General features: G+C 33.7%; 2 protein-coding genes, 1 long non-coding RNA gene and 1 pseudogene across 3 annotated transcripts; 3 read left to right on the top strand and 1 right to left on the bottom strand.

The window, feature by feature from the left end:
* Nucleotides 1-481: 481 nt before the first annotated feature.
* LOC134262034 (uncharacterized) lies at nt 482-1,277 on the top strand (the record flags this gene model as incomplete). The annotated part of the gene is made up of 2 exons (XM_062744411.1): nt 482-614; nt 927-1,277. Coding segments are annotated over 2 exons (366 nt in total), but the record flags the coding sequence as incomplete, so codon positions are not given.
* An 827-nt stretch (nt 1,278-2,104) lies between these two features.
* On the bottom strand, nt 2,105-11,264 carry LOC134262033 (AP-3 complex subunit mu-1-like; annotated as a pseudogene).
* LOC134262032 (uncharacterized) lies at nt 9,650-10,558 on the top strand. Its single transcript, XR_009990926.1, has 2 exons — nt 9,650-10,087; nt 10,279-10,558. It is a non-coding gene; the product is annotated as an uncharacterized LOC134262032 (long non-coding RNA).
* An 801-nt stretch (nt 11,265-12,065) lies between the features above and the next one.
* On the top strand, nt 12,066-14,380 carry LOC134262035 (uncharacterized). The gene is made up of 7 exons (XM_062744412.1): nt 12,066-12,083; nt 12,458-12,517; nt 12,668-12,891; nt 13,017-13,110; nt 13,229-13,308; nt 13,428-13,482; nt 13,702-14,380. Exons 1-7 carry the CDS (start codon nt 12,066-12,068, stop codon nt 13,936-13,938), a joined length of 768 nt encoding a protein of 255 aa, XP_062600396.1. The 3' UTR covers nt 13,939-14,380.
* The last annotated feature ends 5,333 nt before the right edge of the window (nt 14,381-19,713 follow it).

The raw sequence follows: 19,713 nt of genomic DNA, 5'->3' as shown, positions 1-19,713 counted from the left end.
AAATATTGGCCGAGACGTTAACTAAAGTGTCAAACAGTTAAGAGGTCGGAGACTGTTCGCACCTGTTCATATTTCCCATGGGGTCTTTTTGACCCACATGAAAAAATAAATGTGGTCCACATTAAGGTCCTCTTAATGAACGTGTGTTGTTTTATTTTAATGTGAAGGCAATTGAAAAAAAAAATGAAAATACTGATTTTTTAAAAAGAAATTTTCAAATTGAATTAATTCATCTGCATGGGCCTTCTTTATGTTTCATGCAAATTAGGTCAATAAAATCTATTTGCTCTCCTTATAATAAAGCTAAAAATGTAAAAAATTATGTGATCATTCAGTGACATTGTCCCTGCTACTATGTAAATGTTCTTTACATGTTTGAGTTTGCTACGATCATTTATCAAAGTTAAATACAGTTTAACTTTATTTTGCTAAGCCCCACCCACTTTTCTTCTATATTTATTTTGGCCCTTGACATCTTGAATCATTGAATATATCAGTTTTTCTTCTTTGTTCCAATTTTCAGTATGGTCCTTGCACAGTCTCGGGCGTCAAGAAAGGCGATGTCAAACTTTGGTGTGCTTGTGGACTGAGTAAAAATCAGCCATGGTGTGATGGTAATTATTTTTGGTGCTGTAATGGTTTGGGCTGTGGAGATCAGTCTGGGTAGCTCAGTTGGTAGAACAACTGACTAGTGATGTAGCATTCGGCAAACCTTGGCTGTTTCTGTGGCCTTCAAGTATGAATCAGCTGAGGTGTGCCCAGTGGTGATGCAGGGGTCCCATGTTTGATTCCTAGTCCATCCAAACATTTACTCCTTTCTCATTACACTGAATATTTATGAAGCTCACTGTATTATACACTGTTTCATTTTAACAAGTACAAATAATGTGTGATACTCTAAGATAGAATAAATTATCTTTATTTAGGATCTCACAAAGGCACTGGGATAAAGCCACTGAAGTGGACAGTGTCTAAAGAGCAGAGACTTTTTCAGATCTGTGCCTGTAAGTACACCAAGGACCCGCCATTCTGTGATGCCACCCACACCAATCTACCATCTCAAGTCCTACACCAACAGGAAGTGTGTCCACGGCAACAGGACAATCACCATAGCAACAATAAACTCTGTACAGGATGTGGCTGGGTGCCAGATTTCTGATTTTAGTAACACTGATTATGTAATACAAAATGTGATTGCTGTGATATAAACTAGGTTTTTTGTGCAATGAAATGTACTTCACTGGAAGGATGGAAGATTGGGGGGATTCTGAATCTCATTTGATTTTAAGTCTCTAAAAACTATATTTAATTTCAAAGTTAACATGTCATAATATTTTGATCAGTGAAACCATGGTAAATGTTTGGGGGCAATGAAATATGACCTTCACATATTGCTGATGAAATCTCTGTTGTAAGCAAGTATGAAACATCAAGTTGACCTACATTGTAAATGTGAATTAGATTGATCATTTTCCTGTCAATACTGAGTTTGTGAAGAATTGTACATGTATGCGAAAAGGTATAATAGAAACTGATTCCAACCATACATTACCACTGTACATTTGAATTTTCTAGTTCTAATGTTTCTATGTGCCAAAATCTGTGGCAAAAAGAGAAATTCAATGTACATGTACATTGTAAATTGTTGAACTTGATCCTTAGATTGATGATGTACATGTTTGTGAAAGGTTTTCAAAACTTTTTTCCTACATTACTGGTTCTCTAATGACAAAATCGTTAACAATAAGAAATACCAATAAATGTGCTCATGTAAGATACTGTAACTGTATTATATATACCTTATTAATAGTCAATGAATGCAAGATAAATCAAGTCAGATTGACATATAAGGTTATTTAAATATCTAAAATGTAGCACTTGCTCTATTTTTCTTCTGTACAATAACAATTCATTATTAAGTTAGCCATATTCTGAACATAAACTTTGGTCAGCTTCCATATATAGTGTATTATAAATGTCAATTTAAATATATATAAACAACAATTATGATAATTATAAAAAGCTCACTTGAGCTTTCAGCTCTGGTAAGCTAAAAAGACTGTAGTACATATATGCAAGATTTCATTCCAATACATGATCCATTGCTGAAATTTTCCTGATGAAATTATAATTTTAGTATGAACATAAATTGCACAACAGCAGGTGAGTACCAGTATAAATAATCATCACTGACTCCTTTTTGTCACTTCCTTCAATTAAAAATTTGTTCTCCAAGTCCTATCACTGACATATGTCATGGCTATGTCCTGAACTGAAACTTTCCAGCTCGTGTGATGTATTTGACTCCTTTAAATGGTTTGTATTTCTACAAATATTGAAAATAAGAATATGATAGAGTATTAACCTCTATGTATAATTACAAATTAAAGGTAAACAAGAAAACATAATTACTATTACATGTACTAGTATATACATTGCAGTCATAATTATTTTAGTAATTTTAAAATTAAAACAAGCAAACCCTAATCTAAGTATACATGTACTACAATCTAAACTAAAGATACTGATAGTAAACTTAAAAAAAAAATAACTCTGTTGTAATTTATTTTCTGAAATCAAACTTTCTCTCATTGAAAGCTTTAAGCCAGATAAAATGTTAACCCTTTTTGGTTACTGACCCTGAACTTTCTCAAGTCAAGGTCATAGCACAAATGAATTCAAGTCAAAGTCACATCACACCTTAAAGTAACAAGCAATCATTTTCTCTCTATGAGCTTCCAATGTTTCTTTAACAAAGTTATAGGATCAGGCATACACGATAAACTTTTCTGTAAGTGACCTTGACTTTGGCAAAATGACCTTGGATAAAGATCATGACTTATCCTTATGTTATAAGTAGAGTTTCTCTTACAAGATATGTCCACATGAATTATAAATGATCCCGAACTTGTTCAAATGACCTTGGATAAAGGTAATGACACAAATTACTTTGGAAAAACTATGAATTTCCAATCTTAGTTCTCCATTAAAAATCTTAATATACACTTTTCCTGCTAGTATCTTGCATAAATAGGCTAGGGTATTAAGGAAACAAAACCTCAAGTACATATAGTCAGTGATTTTTTGTAAAGAAAAACTTCCGCTTTTTCTTCATTTATACAAAGTTTAAGTATAAACAAGACAGACAGAAAAGATCCCCAAACTTTTTTGTTATCAAGGAGTATGTGTAATAAACAAATGTATTAAAAGAAAATGCAAAGTGAAATATTATCTTAAGAAGTGAGTATTTAGAGATTACACAGCTTGACCTACCTCTCCATACATGTCCAGCCTGTTGACTTTGATTCCAGATATAGCCATCTGACTAATGGTGAAATTTATCTACAACAATAAGGAGACATTAGGCCAGAACCAAGCAAAATACATAATTACATGTGTTTAAAAAGATCATGGCTCAACATAATGCAAAATGAGAAACATGTACGTTCATTTAAAAAGGCACCATTTACAATTTTACACATATTCTGGAAATAGGAGGCTTACATTTATTGTAGGGTTTGACTCTGGTATGGGATGACCACTCTGCAAACTTATCTGTAATAATTAAGAATGTTTATGTCACATAAAAAATTGTCACAAATTACCCTTGTAATCAAAGTGCCACTTGTAAAAGTGGTATACCTTTTCGAAGATGTGTTTTTAAATGACAAGGAAAAATAACTCTGGTCAGAGATTGGAATTTGAAGGTTACTTACATTGCCTTTTATACTTGGGAGTTTGGTTGGGTCCATTCTACCTACATCCCAGGTAAGCATTTTACCTACAGGATCAAAGGTGTACTTCCCTTGAGAGGGTGTCAGGGTGAGATTTAGGACTGACTTAGGGAAAGGTACCTCCATTGATATGTTTTCTACCTACAACCAAAGTAATACAAATGTTAAAGTACACACAGGTATATTTACTTTTCATTATTACCTGATCATTTTACCAACAAATTTCTTTTTTTCTAGAAGGTGATATTACAAAGCAGTTACAGTCCATTGACTTTTGACTGCTGCATTTTACCAACAATGCTTTTTTAGAAGTGATATTACAAAGTTACATGTACTTTTGATGTACCGGTATGTAAGATATGTATGTAGACAAAGAAAAAGTATGACAGATTTGGAATTTGCCATTTTAATATTATTATTGGGTTCAATCAATGTATTTTAAGGTTGTTATTAAAAATCAATTTACATCTGTACATCACTTTCACAATGGCTGTGATTTCATTCCATTAGATTGGGGAAGGAGTGTGTGTGTTATGTCGAGCAGTTAACTTTGTCTTACCACTTTTCCCATGGTTTGTTTTGGTCCAATTGTGACTTCAAACCTCCCTCCACTTCCCTTCCCTGTACTGAATGTTATGTCTTATATACAAGGGTACACCAACCATACTGTCAGAAAAGTCAGAATAAAGCAATGAGATGTAATAATATGTTGTGGGTCATCAGCCAAACTTCATAACCTGCATTTCAATTGTTCAATCTATAGCATTTTTCTTAGATAGTATCATACTTACTTATTTGATCCTATGTGATATGATATTAATCTAACATTGCCATCAGGGGGAACAAATGATAAAACTTTTTCACTCTGAAAATCACAAATTGGAAATAAACTCGAGTATTCATATGTTTAAAGAAATTATAATAACAATACCTGAAAATATATACAACTTCCTAAGAAAAATTCAGTGTGAGATTAATTTTCATCCTACCTCCCATCTTTTATACCGAACACAAGGATGAAAGCTGATGTCATCTAGAAGTCGGGGGTTCACAAAGGACAAGGTCAAATCTGGCATCCCACTTAACTTAATCAAACAGTCTATCTGTAAATACATGCAGATTGTGTTGTCTTAACACTAAAAGCATATCATTTTAGCACAGGTCCATTAACTGTTAAAAATGTTGACAATATTATATATATATTTCATATCAGTTGGAACTGCCTTACTGATAAAGAAAACTCATGCTATACACAATGTTCAAATATCACATACATTTACCACTCTACCATATATGAATGACTAGGTATATATCTAAATAACTGCAGACACTTCACAAGAATAAAACTCAATGTTGTTGTCATTGTGAGCACTTACATATCCCTGGACCTCTGCAATGACTGTGTTTCCTTGTTTATCAATGATGGCATCAATTTCCTCAATCACATCAAAGTAGGCTTCATTGTTTGTGTATTTGACACCTGTTCTTCTCCAGGGTACATTAGACAACTGACCAGTGGGCAGAGTAGCACTGACCCTGTCAAGATCAAATGTATACAAATATATATACCTGTATATAAGTATGACTTGTTGAAACAATTATTCAAATACAGAAAAGAGCAAGAGAGAGAGGTCCATGGGGACATTTTTTTTAATTAAAGCCAGTGTTTCAGTGTCTCTTTCTGACAAATAAAAATGTGCAATATAAATGTTGAAATCATCTGCATTTTTAAGTCCATTACTTCCAAGAATTTGAATTTACAACATACATTTTAAAATCTTTATAAAAATGGCCACAAGATAGTCCCTGAGACTATGCTTTGAACTTTGAACAATCAGATTTAAAGACAAATGCAGAAGAAGATTGATCTGAAAAGCTCACTTGAGCCTCTAGCTAAGGTGAATTATGTATTATGAAATACTGTATATTACAAAATTAGCTCTATTTCAAATGGAAAAGAAGCAAACCATTATGCAGGCCCCGCCGCCACCAAAATTATACCGTACTCAGCCTCAATTCACTACTCAAGCGTTGAGGCCATCCTCAACATAGGACATTCTCGAATCACCACCACAACATAGTTGAGTATGTACTCTGTTGAATATGAATTTTTAGGTTCTCAACTCTACTGAGTACATACTCAGTCAATTTTTTTCAATGACGTAAGCGGTCTCACGAAATATACGAAGTACACAAAATTTGATGAAATGTTTGTTACGTAATAAACAGGTATTGCCGTCTGCTTTGTTTGTTTGTTCTATTCACAAACATGGAGCTTGTCGAAGTAAAACTCCCGACAGAACAAAATAATCCTAAGAAAAGGGGCACCAATTGGACTTCAGAGGAGGAGATCCTCCTAATAGAAGAGGTTTTGAAGTATGAAGAGACCCTCTTCGGTAAAATGAGTTGTCTTTCTTTGAAAAACAAAACCGAAAGTACAATGCAGACGAAAAATGAAAAGGACATTGATAATTTGATTTCATTGGGAAGATACAGGGTTTTTTTTACCTGCTATTTTCAAAAACTGTTGTTTTGTTTCTCTGGCACGGTTACCCTTGGGGAAGGTGATACAATCTGCCAGCAAATGAACTATAGCATCACAGACTGATCAACAACATCTTCCAGTAGTTGTTTCAGACACTCCAATGCTGTCCCCGACCAGTCTGTGAAACGCCCCCATTGCTAGGAACCTCAGGCAGGTGAGAATCTGCAGGATTGGAGGTAAGGCGCTGTTCTTCGTCGTATTATGCATAATTGCTGGACTGATTTTGTCCAAAATATATAGGAGAGTTGGAGTTCTAAACCTATACCTATCAAAAATCTCATCCTCAGAATATATCTCTAATGGATTCATTCAGTCTCGTATTACTCTTTTTGAAATTCTACGAATACGTCGCATTTGTCGCCTGCGGCGCCGTTTATGTCGTCTGTGAGCAGCCATTTGTATTGCTTGAGTATTTACTTGAGAAAGGTAAAGATCTACCTCCAATAATTTGAGTACTTAATCAAATTTTTGACTTGAGTATGTACCCAAATATTTGGTGGCGGTGACTTGAGGCTGAGATTATGGGTTTGAGCATTTTGTCAGAGTTGAGCCTAAGTTTTATACTCAACTACTTTTGGTGGCGGCGGGGCCAGGTGATCTAATTAAGAAGTCCTCTTAATCTAACACTTGATAAGGTCACCCTTGTTTCATTTTTAAATTTGAAAATAATAGGTATAGCATTTACTGGGATAAATTCTGAATGATCTGTGCACTAAGCTTATCTATACTCTGTAGTTAATTTTGTATTACCCTGTAGATTTTCCTGTGACAGTGTCTGTGATGGTCCGTAGGAAGTTAGGAGGTCGGATCAGTTCCTTCAGGATATTAGACTCCACTGCCAGCGGGAAACCATTGTCCAACATCTCATCCAGTAACTGTTAAAACATAAATAGTATTTCACTTGTTCTTTAATACTGGAAAGTTCATTCAGATTTATGTGTATTGTATGAGAGAGAGAAAGGGGAAGCGATTCAATAAATGGTTGTTGCTTTTGCCACCTATCAGTACATCCATAAGACGATGGATCAGTGGTATTAAGGGGAAAAAATAAGCATGTTCCTCAGAGGGAGTGGAAGTTACTTGCCATGTCATCAATAACATGTGGTGACAGACTGTCAGCATTTGTAAAAAGAGACATTCCTTTAGATGCCAAGTGTCTATTAAGTAATGCTAAAATGTGAGGTCTAATCAGCATATGGTAGAAACCCACAAACATTTTATAAGGAAGGATGAGTTATTTACCTCATACACAATAACAAAGTGTTCCTTCAGTGTAGTCTCTGAACACTCTGTAAAGTAGTCCTCAAATGTGTCAAAAATCCTGTGAAGAAACTCGATGACAAACAGTGGTGGTACTGAAATCAAACAAAAATGAATGAAAAACTGCAGAAATGTAGCTCTCTTCATGCTCTAGGAAAGAATGTTTGCATAGAAAAACATATCTCATTTATTCATTTTAATAATTGAGTCCATGCAGTCACATATTCCATCGACCATCATGTAAATTTGTACATGTAACTACTGTTTTACTGTATTACATTTTGGTACGTAGTATTATGAGATGTCCATTAATTTTGAAGTTGATAAAGTGTTCTCTTCAAAGCTGCCATTGCTAAAAGATGCATACTTTCTACTATTAAAAGTGAATAAGATCATGAGATGCCTACCCTCTGCAGTGACTATTGCTATAAATACCCATGTTATAAGAAGCATGAAAATACCAACCTTCCAAGTTCACTATTATATGTGTTAGCCACCTTATTTACTTATAACCAATATAAGGTACCACATGTATACATCAAAGAGATCTACAAAATTCATAGACCATTGATGTGATTATGATATGGTTATGATGTACCACACTCAGAGGTAATCTTATTTTGCGACATCCAGCTCTGTAGTCACTAATGGCTATGAAGTAACCATTTTCTTCAGTGACTTCAAATAGAATACCGGTATATTGTTTTAGGGACCAATGGCCTGAGGTATACCCACCTTCTGTGGTGACTACTGCCACAAAATACAGCTGGTTCCTGTAGATGTTAAGGAGGTAGTGATGAGGGGTGGCAATGACTGGAGGTACATCTTCTGGATTCCCTGCCTTTATATTGAAATCAAAAAGGCATTAAATATTTTCAGTTCATGTATACTTTATTTTTGAATTGATTTTGAATTTAAGCTGATTGAAAATAAATGCAAAATGGATCATTGAAATTAATGTGTTGCATACCTTTCCTTGTTCTTCAAAAAAGTAGTCACATATTGATTTGTGTACAACACTCTTCCAGTGCTTCTCCATAAACACATCTCTGTAAAAATTTCAGATCATTCAGATTTGTCGATAACTCTTCAAATATTATTTTTATCCTTTATCCTGTGGCATTCTATCTGTTATGTATCAATGAATTTCATTTCTGTTTAGGTCTTACAATGCAACATTTTTGAAGAATTTTTAATTTTAAGGATAGATGATACAAATAAAGCCTTTTCATAAAGAAGTCATAAAATTAACATTTAAATGTATGTTCATATAAGTAAAACATAAGCAATTGAACAGGATTGCCCCTTAGAAACTGAAATAACAGGGGATTTGAAAAAGCTGTAGGGGGTTTGGGGTTCTTCCCCTGAAAGGTGGTTGAGTGGGAATATCAGAGTAACTGGAGGATTACATCAATAAAGATGGATAAATTCTCCAGCCTCCATGTTCTAGGGACAATCCTAAATAGAGTACATAGCTGGCCTCATCAAATTTTGCATGTATCTTCAAGATAAACTAAGTTTTACATTAAACAAACAGTGTTTTCCCTAGGATCCAACTGCCGACTACTTCCAATTGACAAAAATTTGAAATAAAAATTGTAATTTAATTGCTGTACGGTCCACAGAGTGTTTGTTCATAAATCTTAGTCCAAAGCCTGTTACAATTGATCTCTAACCCTTTAGTAGGCTTTACATAGCAATAAAGGGAAAACAACGCTTACAAACATTCTGGTAGTTTGCATCCCTATAGGTGCAACATTTAAGCAAGTTTAGTCTGGGTAAGTTTCTTAAGTTAACAGTGGTTAATTGGGAATAACTGGGTTGCACAAAAATCTTTTTTAATCAATCATCTGATAAGTTTCAGCATCCAAGCCCAGTTTACATACCTGTCAACTCTCCCGAATTTATCGGGAGTCTACCGATTTTTAACCATCCCTACCGACTGTCTACCGATTTTTTTTTAAACTGCCGTTTCTACCGATTTTGAAAAATTCCGGATTTTTTTACCTACTTGGGTTCGTAAAATACCGACTAGTCAACACAAAAATGGAGGCCATGCAGTGTTTATATCGATAGCTAATCTGTTTATTGCCACTGATAACAGGTAATCAACAAGGTGTCAACTGTGCTAGCAAATGTAATTGCAGTTGTAATTGCTCCTTATTCTCATTAAAAGTGTATATTATCAAAGACAGAGATGCCAGATGTGGAAATTTTTACAGAACATGACGTTAAAGAACGATATGGAAGTACTTGATACTTTGCTGCAAATAAGTTTACAAGTGCCTAAGACAAAACTATTACTCCATAAACAATACAGTGATCAGGAAAGGTGTGGCTACAGTACTCTATTATTAATTTAACAAGGAGAGGGAAACAATTTCATGGAAGCTAACATAAATGTTCAGAGTCAGCTGAAGATTTCCCAACAGATTTTGAGATTCAATGACTTAGTAAATCCTGCATCAACATATAACAGCCCCTGAAACTACAGAGCAACAAGACAGTGTCTTTAGAAGACTTCTTTAAATTTACAAAGCTAAACAGGGTAATGCATTTCTAAATTGAAATATAAAATAAGCACATTAGAATATTTCTAAAATAAAGTATTATATTTAAAAATTTTGATATATGTTATGAGATTAAAAGAAAAGAAAATACAGGGTATTTCATTCATACTATATTACACATTATTTTAAGAATGTAAGCATAAAGTTTTGACAATTATTTCAATTTCAGATCTTTAAATCAAGGATACAACTCATGTCCCTTAGACTTAGTGAGAAAAATCCATTCATCCATCTATTGAAAGCTTGAAACTCAAGACTGTCTGCAGAACTTTATTAATTTTTTTAATTGCCAAGTTAAACTACAACATTTGCCATGAATATTATTTAAATGATGCTCTTATGGACTGGCAGAATTGATAGTGAACATAAAATTTTATAATTTCAAAATTAATTCACATTGTACAAGTTTCTAAACAATGTATGAATAAACAGTAAATTTTATGAATTAATGATGGTGTTAATATTAATATTAATAAAGTTTTATCTTGTTGTTTATTTTTGTTCTATAAAACAGTGAAACGCGCGATGACTTTTTGTATTTGCAAAAGGTCGTTTTTTAATCAAAAATTTTGGCCATGTTGACAGGTATGAGTTTACATAATGTATTATTATACATATTATATGCATCATCCATGATTATTGATATTGCATTTACATTTCTGTAATCCAGTCACTCAATGGAAAATGAGCATGTCGAATAAAATTCAGCATCTGAAACAAGTATTGCAAGTGCAGACACTGACTTTGAACACAAAATAACCTGTTAGGAAAGCAACTTTGAATTCTTACTTGCCCCGTTGTTAAACTAGGTATCCAGCAGCTTTTGACTGCTGACTGTGTCACACGGCAATAAGAGGGGTAGATGCTAGAGGGGGTTCCCTCTTCTGCTTATGTTGGGGGAGGGGGTAATCGTACTACCAGGTTTCCCCAAGCAAATTTTTGAAATCAAAGATGCCAACCCCTGCATTTTCATTAAAAGACATAAATCTCATCAGTGGGACGAGAATTAAAATCATGGTAATGTTATCTAGTGTACTCACCCACTACCGTTGATAATAAATAAACTGTGTATCATTTTGAAGTCATGAAAATAGTAGAACTACAAATTATCGATACACAGCACAGGGGTGTACACGAAAGACCTTTTATTTTTTTTTAACTTCGAGCCCGATTTATAATGATAAGTATATCGTGCCCGAGTTTATGACTGATATTTTTTAATTTTAAGGAATCAAGTAGCACATAGTTAGTATAATACGATAGTTGGAAACTTGGTATACTTTACATAACGGACGAAGCCTGACTTTTGATAATAATTTGAAAGGTTAGCAAAATGAAATACTTAAATAAGGTCCAGTAAATAACTTGAGACTAATTTTTTGGCGCTAGATCCATTATGACGTCATAATCAATTTCAACTTTCTTTTTCCCGTACTTTACGGCTTTAGCAGAATTATGTAGAAAATAGGGTATTTTCATAACATTCAGTGTGAAATCATATGAAAAGTAAACCGGATACCTATATTAAATTTGATATTGATTTAAAGAAGAGGCCATGAACATGCTAATTACCGTTTTCTGAGAGACTGTAGGCAATCTGGATACATTTCCTTTGCCGAATACGAAAAAAACTCCATTTTCATGACTGGTTTTTTATATTTTTCATTAAGAATGACAGTTTAAAATACAGTTTTTCATCTTGTTTACCTACAAATTATGCCCCGAAACACCTTATTTGACCAACCTAAAGTTGTAAAGCATCAATAAAGGAATTTATTTCTCAAGTTTGATAAATCTGTAGGCACCTTTCATTTACTAGATCTTGGCCTTAAGCCCAACCGTCACAGACAACTGCAACGTCACAATGACAATTATGACGTCATTATTCCTTAGACTATTAGCAACAAATGTCAGAATATTGTTTACATCAGAAGCAAAAGCGTGCGCTTTGAAGCAATGGATATTCATAATCAGGTGAGTAGATACTTTAAACAAACTCAGGTTAAGAAATTATGACAAATTGTTGTACATAAACTATACCTAGTACATTTTCTTTTGCAGCAATTAATTTAGATACTATTTTACAGTGATATCGACTACAGTAACTACTGTACAAAATAATTATTCAAATAATTTATTTGAAGAATTTTTAAAGAAACAGCTACACAGATATGAATTATTGTAAAAAAAAAATCACAACTTATAAATCTAAAACCTCGTACTTGGTAAAAGTTCCCCTTTTGGAATATAACTACATGTACATGTAATATGACTTTAAAAATGTATTTAAAAAATCTTCTTTTATGCTTGCAATCTTAAAAAAAAATAGTCTCTCCATTGTATTTCAGAGTAAAGTAGATGTCCCGGTAGCAAATGAATCATCAACAAAAGAAGTGACCAATTCTAAGGTAGGAAAAAATCAAAAATCAAATATCTTACAATGCAAAATATAGTAATACTGATACTATGAATCTTCGACAAACGTTATTATTATACCGGGTACTAGTGCATTTATATAGCATTCTTATTGTTTCTAAAACATGCATTTGCAATTGAAGGAGGAAAGCAAAAACTTCTTGGAGTCAAAGAAACCAAGTCAGTTACTGGAACTGGGAGAAGAGCTCGAAATTCAAGGGACTGAAGCCAGCGCAAGCGGTAATGGATTACCCGAAATATCGGAAGAGGAACCCCAAATCGACAACTCTGTGATACAACATATGAAGAGACTGACGCCCATTTTTGATGCAAAATCTGGGATTGTTATAGGAGAGATTCACGCCCAGTACCTTCCCAGTAGTTAGAATAATCTAACTGTGTCTCGGTACAGGCCTTCACCACAGTTAGAGTTAAACCGGGTCCGTAGGACAATATCATTTTAACGATAGAACATTCTATCTACCTTCCCAGTGGATCGGACGAAGACTACAGAACAGCGTCAGGCACAGCTGAAACTCGAACCAGTGGAACAAACAGTGGTACAAAAGTACCCAAAGGGTCACAGGTTAGATAATATCTTCTTTTTTTTAAAAAAAAATCTTTGGTAGATGTAAAATGATCCCACTTATTGAATTATGTTTGTGATTTTTTTTAAATTAATAAATACCTATTTCTAATTATAGAGCTCAAATGTCGCAGGAAATTCGAACACCACCACGAGGGACGGAAATATTCCGACATGCAGCTCCGAGAATCGAACAAAGTAAGAATGTGTTAATATAACAAACACTGAAACAGATTTATAAAATATCTACTTCTGTAATTCAAAAGTCTGAATTATTATTTTGATTCTGAAATTAACACGGTTGATTTCTGTTACAGTAATATATTTGGATTAGAGGTCATTGACACGGAGATCACTCTTTTGTCAACGGAGGTAAGGACAAATGTAATTCACAGTTTTGCTGTTTGTCCATACGGCACAGTATTTTTCCCTATGATATATTAAAAAGTTTTGAACTTTGAAGAGAACAAAGAGAACATAAATGCGGAGTATTTTTTGTATATGTTTTAAATTAACATGTCTATTTACTATAAATAACATTATCATTATTTTCCCCTAAAATATTTTGCAATAATATTTTTTTTTTTACAGGTAATCGAGTGCCAGGCCCACAAATCAAAGTCTGAAAGTGACCTTGAAAACGACTATTTCACCAGACATCCACTGATGCGACTATTCCTTTGTGGAGCATGTTCACCGTATACAACGGGTAACGCGGGGGAGTCGCTAAAAAGTAAGGGGGAGTCGTTTTCAACGTATGGGGGAGTCGATTTTCACCGCTTCGGAGTCAGAAGAGATGTGGGTCACGTCTTTTTTCGGTATATGTAAGATGTATCTACAAAAACCAACTAGCCCACGGAAGGTAGCAATAGTTAAGCTTTCTGTTGGTCATTTGTTCGGCTAGCATATACGTCTAGTTTTCTCAAACACTTCGAAACTATTCGACAGATTTCATATTTACGTTGATCGAGTGGTTAAAACATGCATAGTTTGCGCAATCTACGACTTGTGTAGGGACTATGACAGTTAAAACAGCAAAAGCAAACGTTTATCTTTCAAATGCAACTATTCAAACTTGGCTAGACCTGATAAAAATTAATAATTAAGGCATTTTTTCGTCAGACAGTAATGGTTACGTAGGGGGGAGTCGTTTCTGGAAAAACACAACGCATAGGGGAGTCGCAAAATAAAGTGAAATGAATACCTAACCTGGTGTTGTTTTTAGTTCAAGAAAATATCAGCAATATACATGTACAATTGGATTATATATCTAAGGAGCACATGTGCTTGGGGACAAAACGCTTCCCTAGCTCAGTATGAAATTTTCTTACACATCACAAAAAGTCAAAAAAGATCACGAACCCTCACTTTCAACAATGACAGCCTCTCCATAAAAATCAGATTTATAATATGGAAAATTTCTTAATAATAATATCAACCATTTTTTTATTACAAAAGTGGAAATCTCTGGCGCGTCATTCCAGCCCCTTGACTTCTTTTTTCTTTGGGGGGGGGGGGGGTAGAAATTTTTTAACTGGTATATGCTTTCAATTTGGTCGACATACAAATAATTTATTTTTATTTTTTTATTTATCATATAAAATAACCCATCTTTAGGCACAGCCGATGTATCTTAAATGAATATATTTGGGATGATCTGGGTTTGTAAAACACAGTCAGTACTCCATGTATACATTCATAGACAGGGTTCGAGGGCAACATGCCAGTTAAAAAATTTCTACCCCCCCCCCCCCCCCAAAGAAAAAAGAAGTCAAGGGGCTGGAATGACGCGCCAGAGATTTCCACTTTTGTAATAAAAAAAAATGGTTGATATTATTATTAAGAAATTTTCCATATTATAAATCTGATTTTTATGGAGAGGCTGTCATTGTTGAAAGTGAGGGTTCGTGATCTTTTTTGACTTTTTGTGATGTGTAAGAAAATTTCATACTGAGCTAGGGAAGCGTTTTGTCCCCAAGCACATGTGCTCCTTAGATATATAATCCAATTGTACATGTATATTGCTGATATTTTCTTGAACTAAAAACAACACCAGGTTAGGTATTCATTTCACTTTATTTTGCGACTCCCCTATGCGTTGTGTTTTTCCAGAAACGACTCCCCACTTCGTAACCATTACTGTCTGACGAAAAAATGCCTTAATTATTAATTTTTATCAGGTCTAGCCAAGTTTGAATAGTTGCATTTGAAAGATAAACGTTTGCTTTTGCTGTTTTAACTGTCATAGTCCCTACACAAGTCGTAGATTGCGCAAACTATGCATGTTTTAACCACTCGATCAACGTAAATATGAAATCTGTCGAATAGTTTCGAAGTGTTTGAGAAAACTAGACGTATATGCTAGCCGAACAAATGACCAACAGAAAGCTTAACTATTGCTACCTTCCGTGGGCTAGTTGGTTTATGTAGATACATCTTACATATACCGAAAAAAGACGTGACCCACATCTCTTCTGACTCCGAAGCGGTGAAAATCGACTCCCCCATACGTTGAAAACGACTCCCCCTTACTTTTTAGCGACTCCCCCGCGTTACCCGTTGTATACGGTGATGTTGTTGTCCAGTGAGTACAAGTTCCCGAATACTTTATAATTATAAAAGTCATCTCTGTTTGAATGTCCTATCTGTGACCGAATACTAGCATTAGATTTGAAGATTTTCATTCTTTTTATTTTTAGAAAAAAGTGAAAACCAAGAAAACCGAGAAAGTTGGACTGTGCCAGAGAATAAGGAAAATTTTCCACAGGAATTAAATGAATAAACCTGACTGTTTCATGTATCTGAAAAAAGAAGCTGTAATCTGTGATATTTTCTTATCAAAGTTTATTAAAATCTTATTTTTATGTTTACATATATTTTGTTGTTTATTTAGATTCTATTGACTCGATGTTTGGAACGTTTACTGCTAACATGCTTTCACCATTGACCCGGACTTTGAAAAAGTTTTCTTTCTGATAAACTACAAATGTATTGTACAGGGGCGTCGTATATATATATATAATATGAAATATTGAATACTCACAGTACAAGTGTTAAAAAATGAAAACATTCAGATTAATAAAAAAACTCTAACGGTACTCCATGATCAAGTATGTATTCACACATTTTACTCTGTGTTTCATCTATTACACATGTAATGATATCCGCTCTTCAGTCAGGAAGGATAACCATAAGCAGTAGTTAATTAACAAAGATTATATTGAAGAATATGGGAAAACGATTTTTTTTAATTAAATAAACATTCAAATTATAAAAATATCATAAACTGTGGTGGAAAATGCATTGAAACATCATAAACGTAATGACTTTTGAAATTAATTTTTTTTTTTACCAGATAATTATTTTATTAATTAAAAACAGAGGGAGATACATGTATCTTTTACAACAATTAAAGGTCATAGGACACTATGCACCCTTACATGCTTATAGTCATAAATGGGAATTATGTCTAAATAAACTGAATATCCCTCATCTAAACATCTGTTATGTATTCAATTTTAAAGAATCTGTTGCTATTAGGGATAGAATACCTTAATTAAAGAAGACTCAACATTAGGCTTAAAATTCAAATCTTTCGTGCAACACTTTTTATTTCATTAAAACAATATGATTCAAGGTTCTCTGGCATTTAAAAAAAACTGTATTGTAAAAACTGTAATCTAAATTTCATACCCCATAAAAGAATAAAATGAATACATCTTTAGATAAATCAAATTTCCATCAACTCTACCCAAACTTGTTAGCCATGATACGAAATCAAAAGTCTTCCGATGATAGAACATGATATTTACACTATGCATAATACTATATACAGGGAAATTTCCGTCCCTTTTTATTTTCAAGTTCGCGCTACCCTCATTTGGGCGAATTTAAAACGGGGCGAATTCAAAGAATACTGTATAATTTCATAAACAAAACTATGAAAGGGCGAATTTGAATCGAGGCAAAATTGTCCACAAGTGTTATGTAATACAAGTGTTATAAAATAACCCTGTTTACAGTATAATGATGGAGGAAAAAAAACTAAATTATCATATAACTATTTAAAGCATGTATTTCCCCCCAAATGTCTGGATACCTATTATACTGTTATTCCAAAATATATTTGTCGATCAATTTACAATTAAAAATTACGTAACTGGTGCTTTCATTTGTATTAATATCCTAAAAACAAATAGATTAAGATTTGATAACATCACCAATATAATATGATTAGCTATATAGTGATGAGCTTTGAAGATACGTATATCATGGGTAAATACATATATTGTAGCTGTACATTTTGAAATAAGATTTTATGAACATTTTCAATTTCAGAACCCGAGGATAGGATTTATCATTACCTTAAATGATTGTACAGTTCATTAATTGTCAGGTAGGTATAAATCTTAGATCCGTCACCGTTATATTTCAGGACCGTTTATCGAAAACGAATATGAATCTAGACTTTTTTATTTTATTTAAATTAAACGATTGCAATACAAATGTTAAGGACAACATCTTATAACTGGAGTGAGCATGAACTTAAGCTATTTCCGCAGGCATTTGTGGGGTTATATGTACGTGCAAAAAATATTTATTTATAATTCATGATGTAATATATAACAACAAATTTATAGCTAATGCTGATTGGATGATAAAAAAGAGTTAGGTTCAGTAATTAGAGTTTACATTGTAGTTATTACCAATGTCAAAGATTTTATGCAAAATGAATTTTCCTTTGATGAAAAGCTACCGATAAGTGCAACAAACAAGTATTCTTTCTCGAATTGAAAATCAAATCCCACCAAGTGTTATCATCGGAACATTGAGGTCAATATTCACGGAACGGAAACCCCCCAATACTGGTAAGACAAATCCGATAGAGAAGAAACAATATACTAAGTATCATTCAGATATTTTTTTTTTTTAAAAGAAAAATGAATTAAACTGTTGAGAATAGAAATGTCTATATTTATGGTAAGATACGTAATTCAAGATATTTTAATTCATTTTTAGTAATGTATCTACTTTCGTTTTCAATTATATTTTCTTTCGGCATTTATCTTCATTTTTAATTTTTAAAATATATGATCATATATTTGTTTCGATTATTTTATAGGTAAACTTTGATAATATTAAGGAATTATTGGACTTTAAAAATGATCTATTGGAAAGACCAATTTCCGAGAAAAAGCCAGAAATCAAATTCATCAATGTTCCTTGTTATTTTCTGTGTTATGTGTCTAAATTTTTCGGATTTTCATTTTGATCCTAACATTATTTAAGTATTGTACCCCCACAAAGGATGTGTTTGCATTTTAAAAGATGGCCTACCGATTTATGTAGGAGAAAACAATTTCTGAGAAAAAGTCAGAATTCAGAATCAATGTTTTTTTTTCTACAATTTATTTGTTTGAATTTGTTTAATTTTTTTCAGATTTGCATTTTGAACTTAAATTTATTATCAACAACTTTAAAATCTTACATTCAGATTTGGCTTATTTAATGCATAAAGTACCGATTTTTTTGTCTACAGACCTGCATGCAGGCTTGTTTAAATAAAATGGTTAAGAGAATAGTAATAAACAGTTTGCCAGTGCATTTTGTCAAAAATTGTAAATATCTGTCTTTATTGGGAGGTACATGTATGTGGTACTCCGTGTTAATTGGTGTGAATAATGGTTAATAATTAGATACTAGGTTGTATTTGATGACAAGGTTATTCTACCGACCATAAACCTTTCCTAATGAGGACTTCAAACAGACTGTTTCATCAACTTGTTTGTCAATAGCTTGTCTCATTTTAGATCTTGCTCTTGGATGTCGAATCAACTGAGAGACTAATCCCATTATGCAGTTATGGTGTGAGTAGTATAAGACGCCTAGATGGCTGGGTCAACTGAGTGCACTTTTGGGGCTGGGGGGGATAGCTGGGTCAACTGAGTGCACTTTTAGGGTTGGGGGATAGCTGGGTCAAGGGAGTGCAGCCCCTGGAGGGGGATAGCTGGTTCAACTGAGTGCAGCCCCTGGAGGGGATAGCTGGGTCAAGGGAGTGCAGCCCCTGGTGGGGGATAGCTGGGTCAATTCAGTACATATAATCCCCCTAAATACGGGGGTGTGTTTACACTGTGTTTACATTATATACTATACGCTGCTACTACGATTTTGGCAGCGACTTTTATACCTGTTGCATCATCTGTAAGGGCCCTGTAAAAATACGTTTAACCTACGTTTTTTTTTTTTTTTTTATGCTGACTACACAGGTAAATACTTGGCAGCGATTCAAGTTTGTTTAGGGCCGTGTGCAAAAAATATGCTTACCTATGCATTGTGACGTCATCCACTGTATAAATACAGGTTTTCTCCTACTTTCAGCTCATTCTACAGTCAGAGCCAGCTCCCTGCCTGTGAGGGGTCATGGATTCTACTAGAGAAAAACAGTTACATGCTCAACGATTATTAGAATGGGAAAAAAGGGAGAGCGAATTAGATCAAATTCTTGATGAAAATAAAGAGCGAGAATTAGAGCTTAGGAAAAGAAATGCGGTAAGATTACAGAGAAGAGCTCTGCAAGAAAAACAACGACAACAACAACTACAA

This window comes from Saccostrea cucullata, unplaced genomic scaffold (assembly GCF_032062105.1).
Source record: "Saccostrea cucullata isolate Sc308-1 unplaced genomic scaffold, CSIRO_AGI_Scuc_v1 ctg11874, whole genome shotgun sequence".
In the NCBI taxonomy this organism is placed as follows: Eukaryota; Metazoa; Mollusca; class Bivalvia; order Ostreida; family Ostreidae; genus Saccostrea; species Saccostrea cuccullata.
This window is presented reverse-complemented; position numbering and strand designations above follow the sequence as displayed.

Coding starts and splice junctions, on each gene's coding strand:
- LOC134262035 (XM_062744412.1), top strand. Junction 12,892..13,016: donor ATAGGAGAGATTCACGCCCA/GTACCTTCCCAG, acceptor CTACCTTCCCAG/TGGATCGGACGAAGACTACA. Junction 13,483..13,701: donor TCACTCTTTTGTCAACGGAG/GTAAGGACAAAT, acceptor TTTTTTTTACAG/GTAATCGAGTGCCAGGCCCA.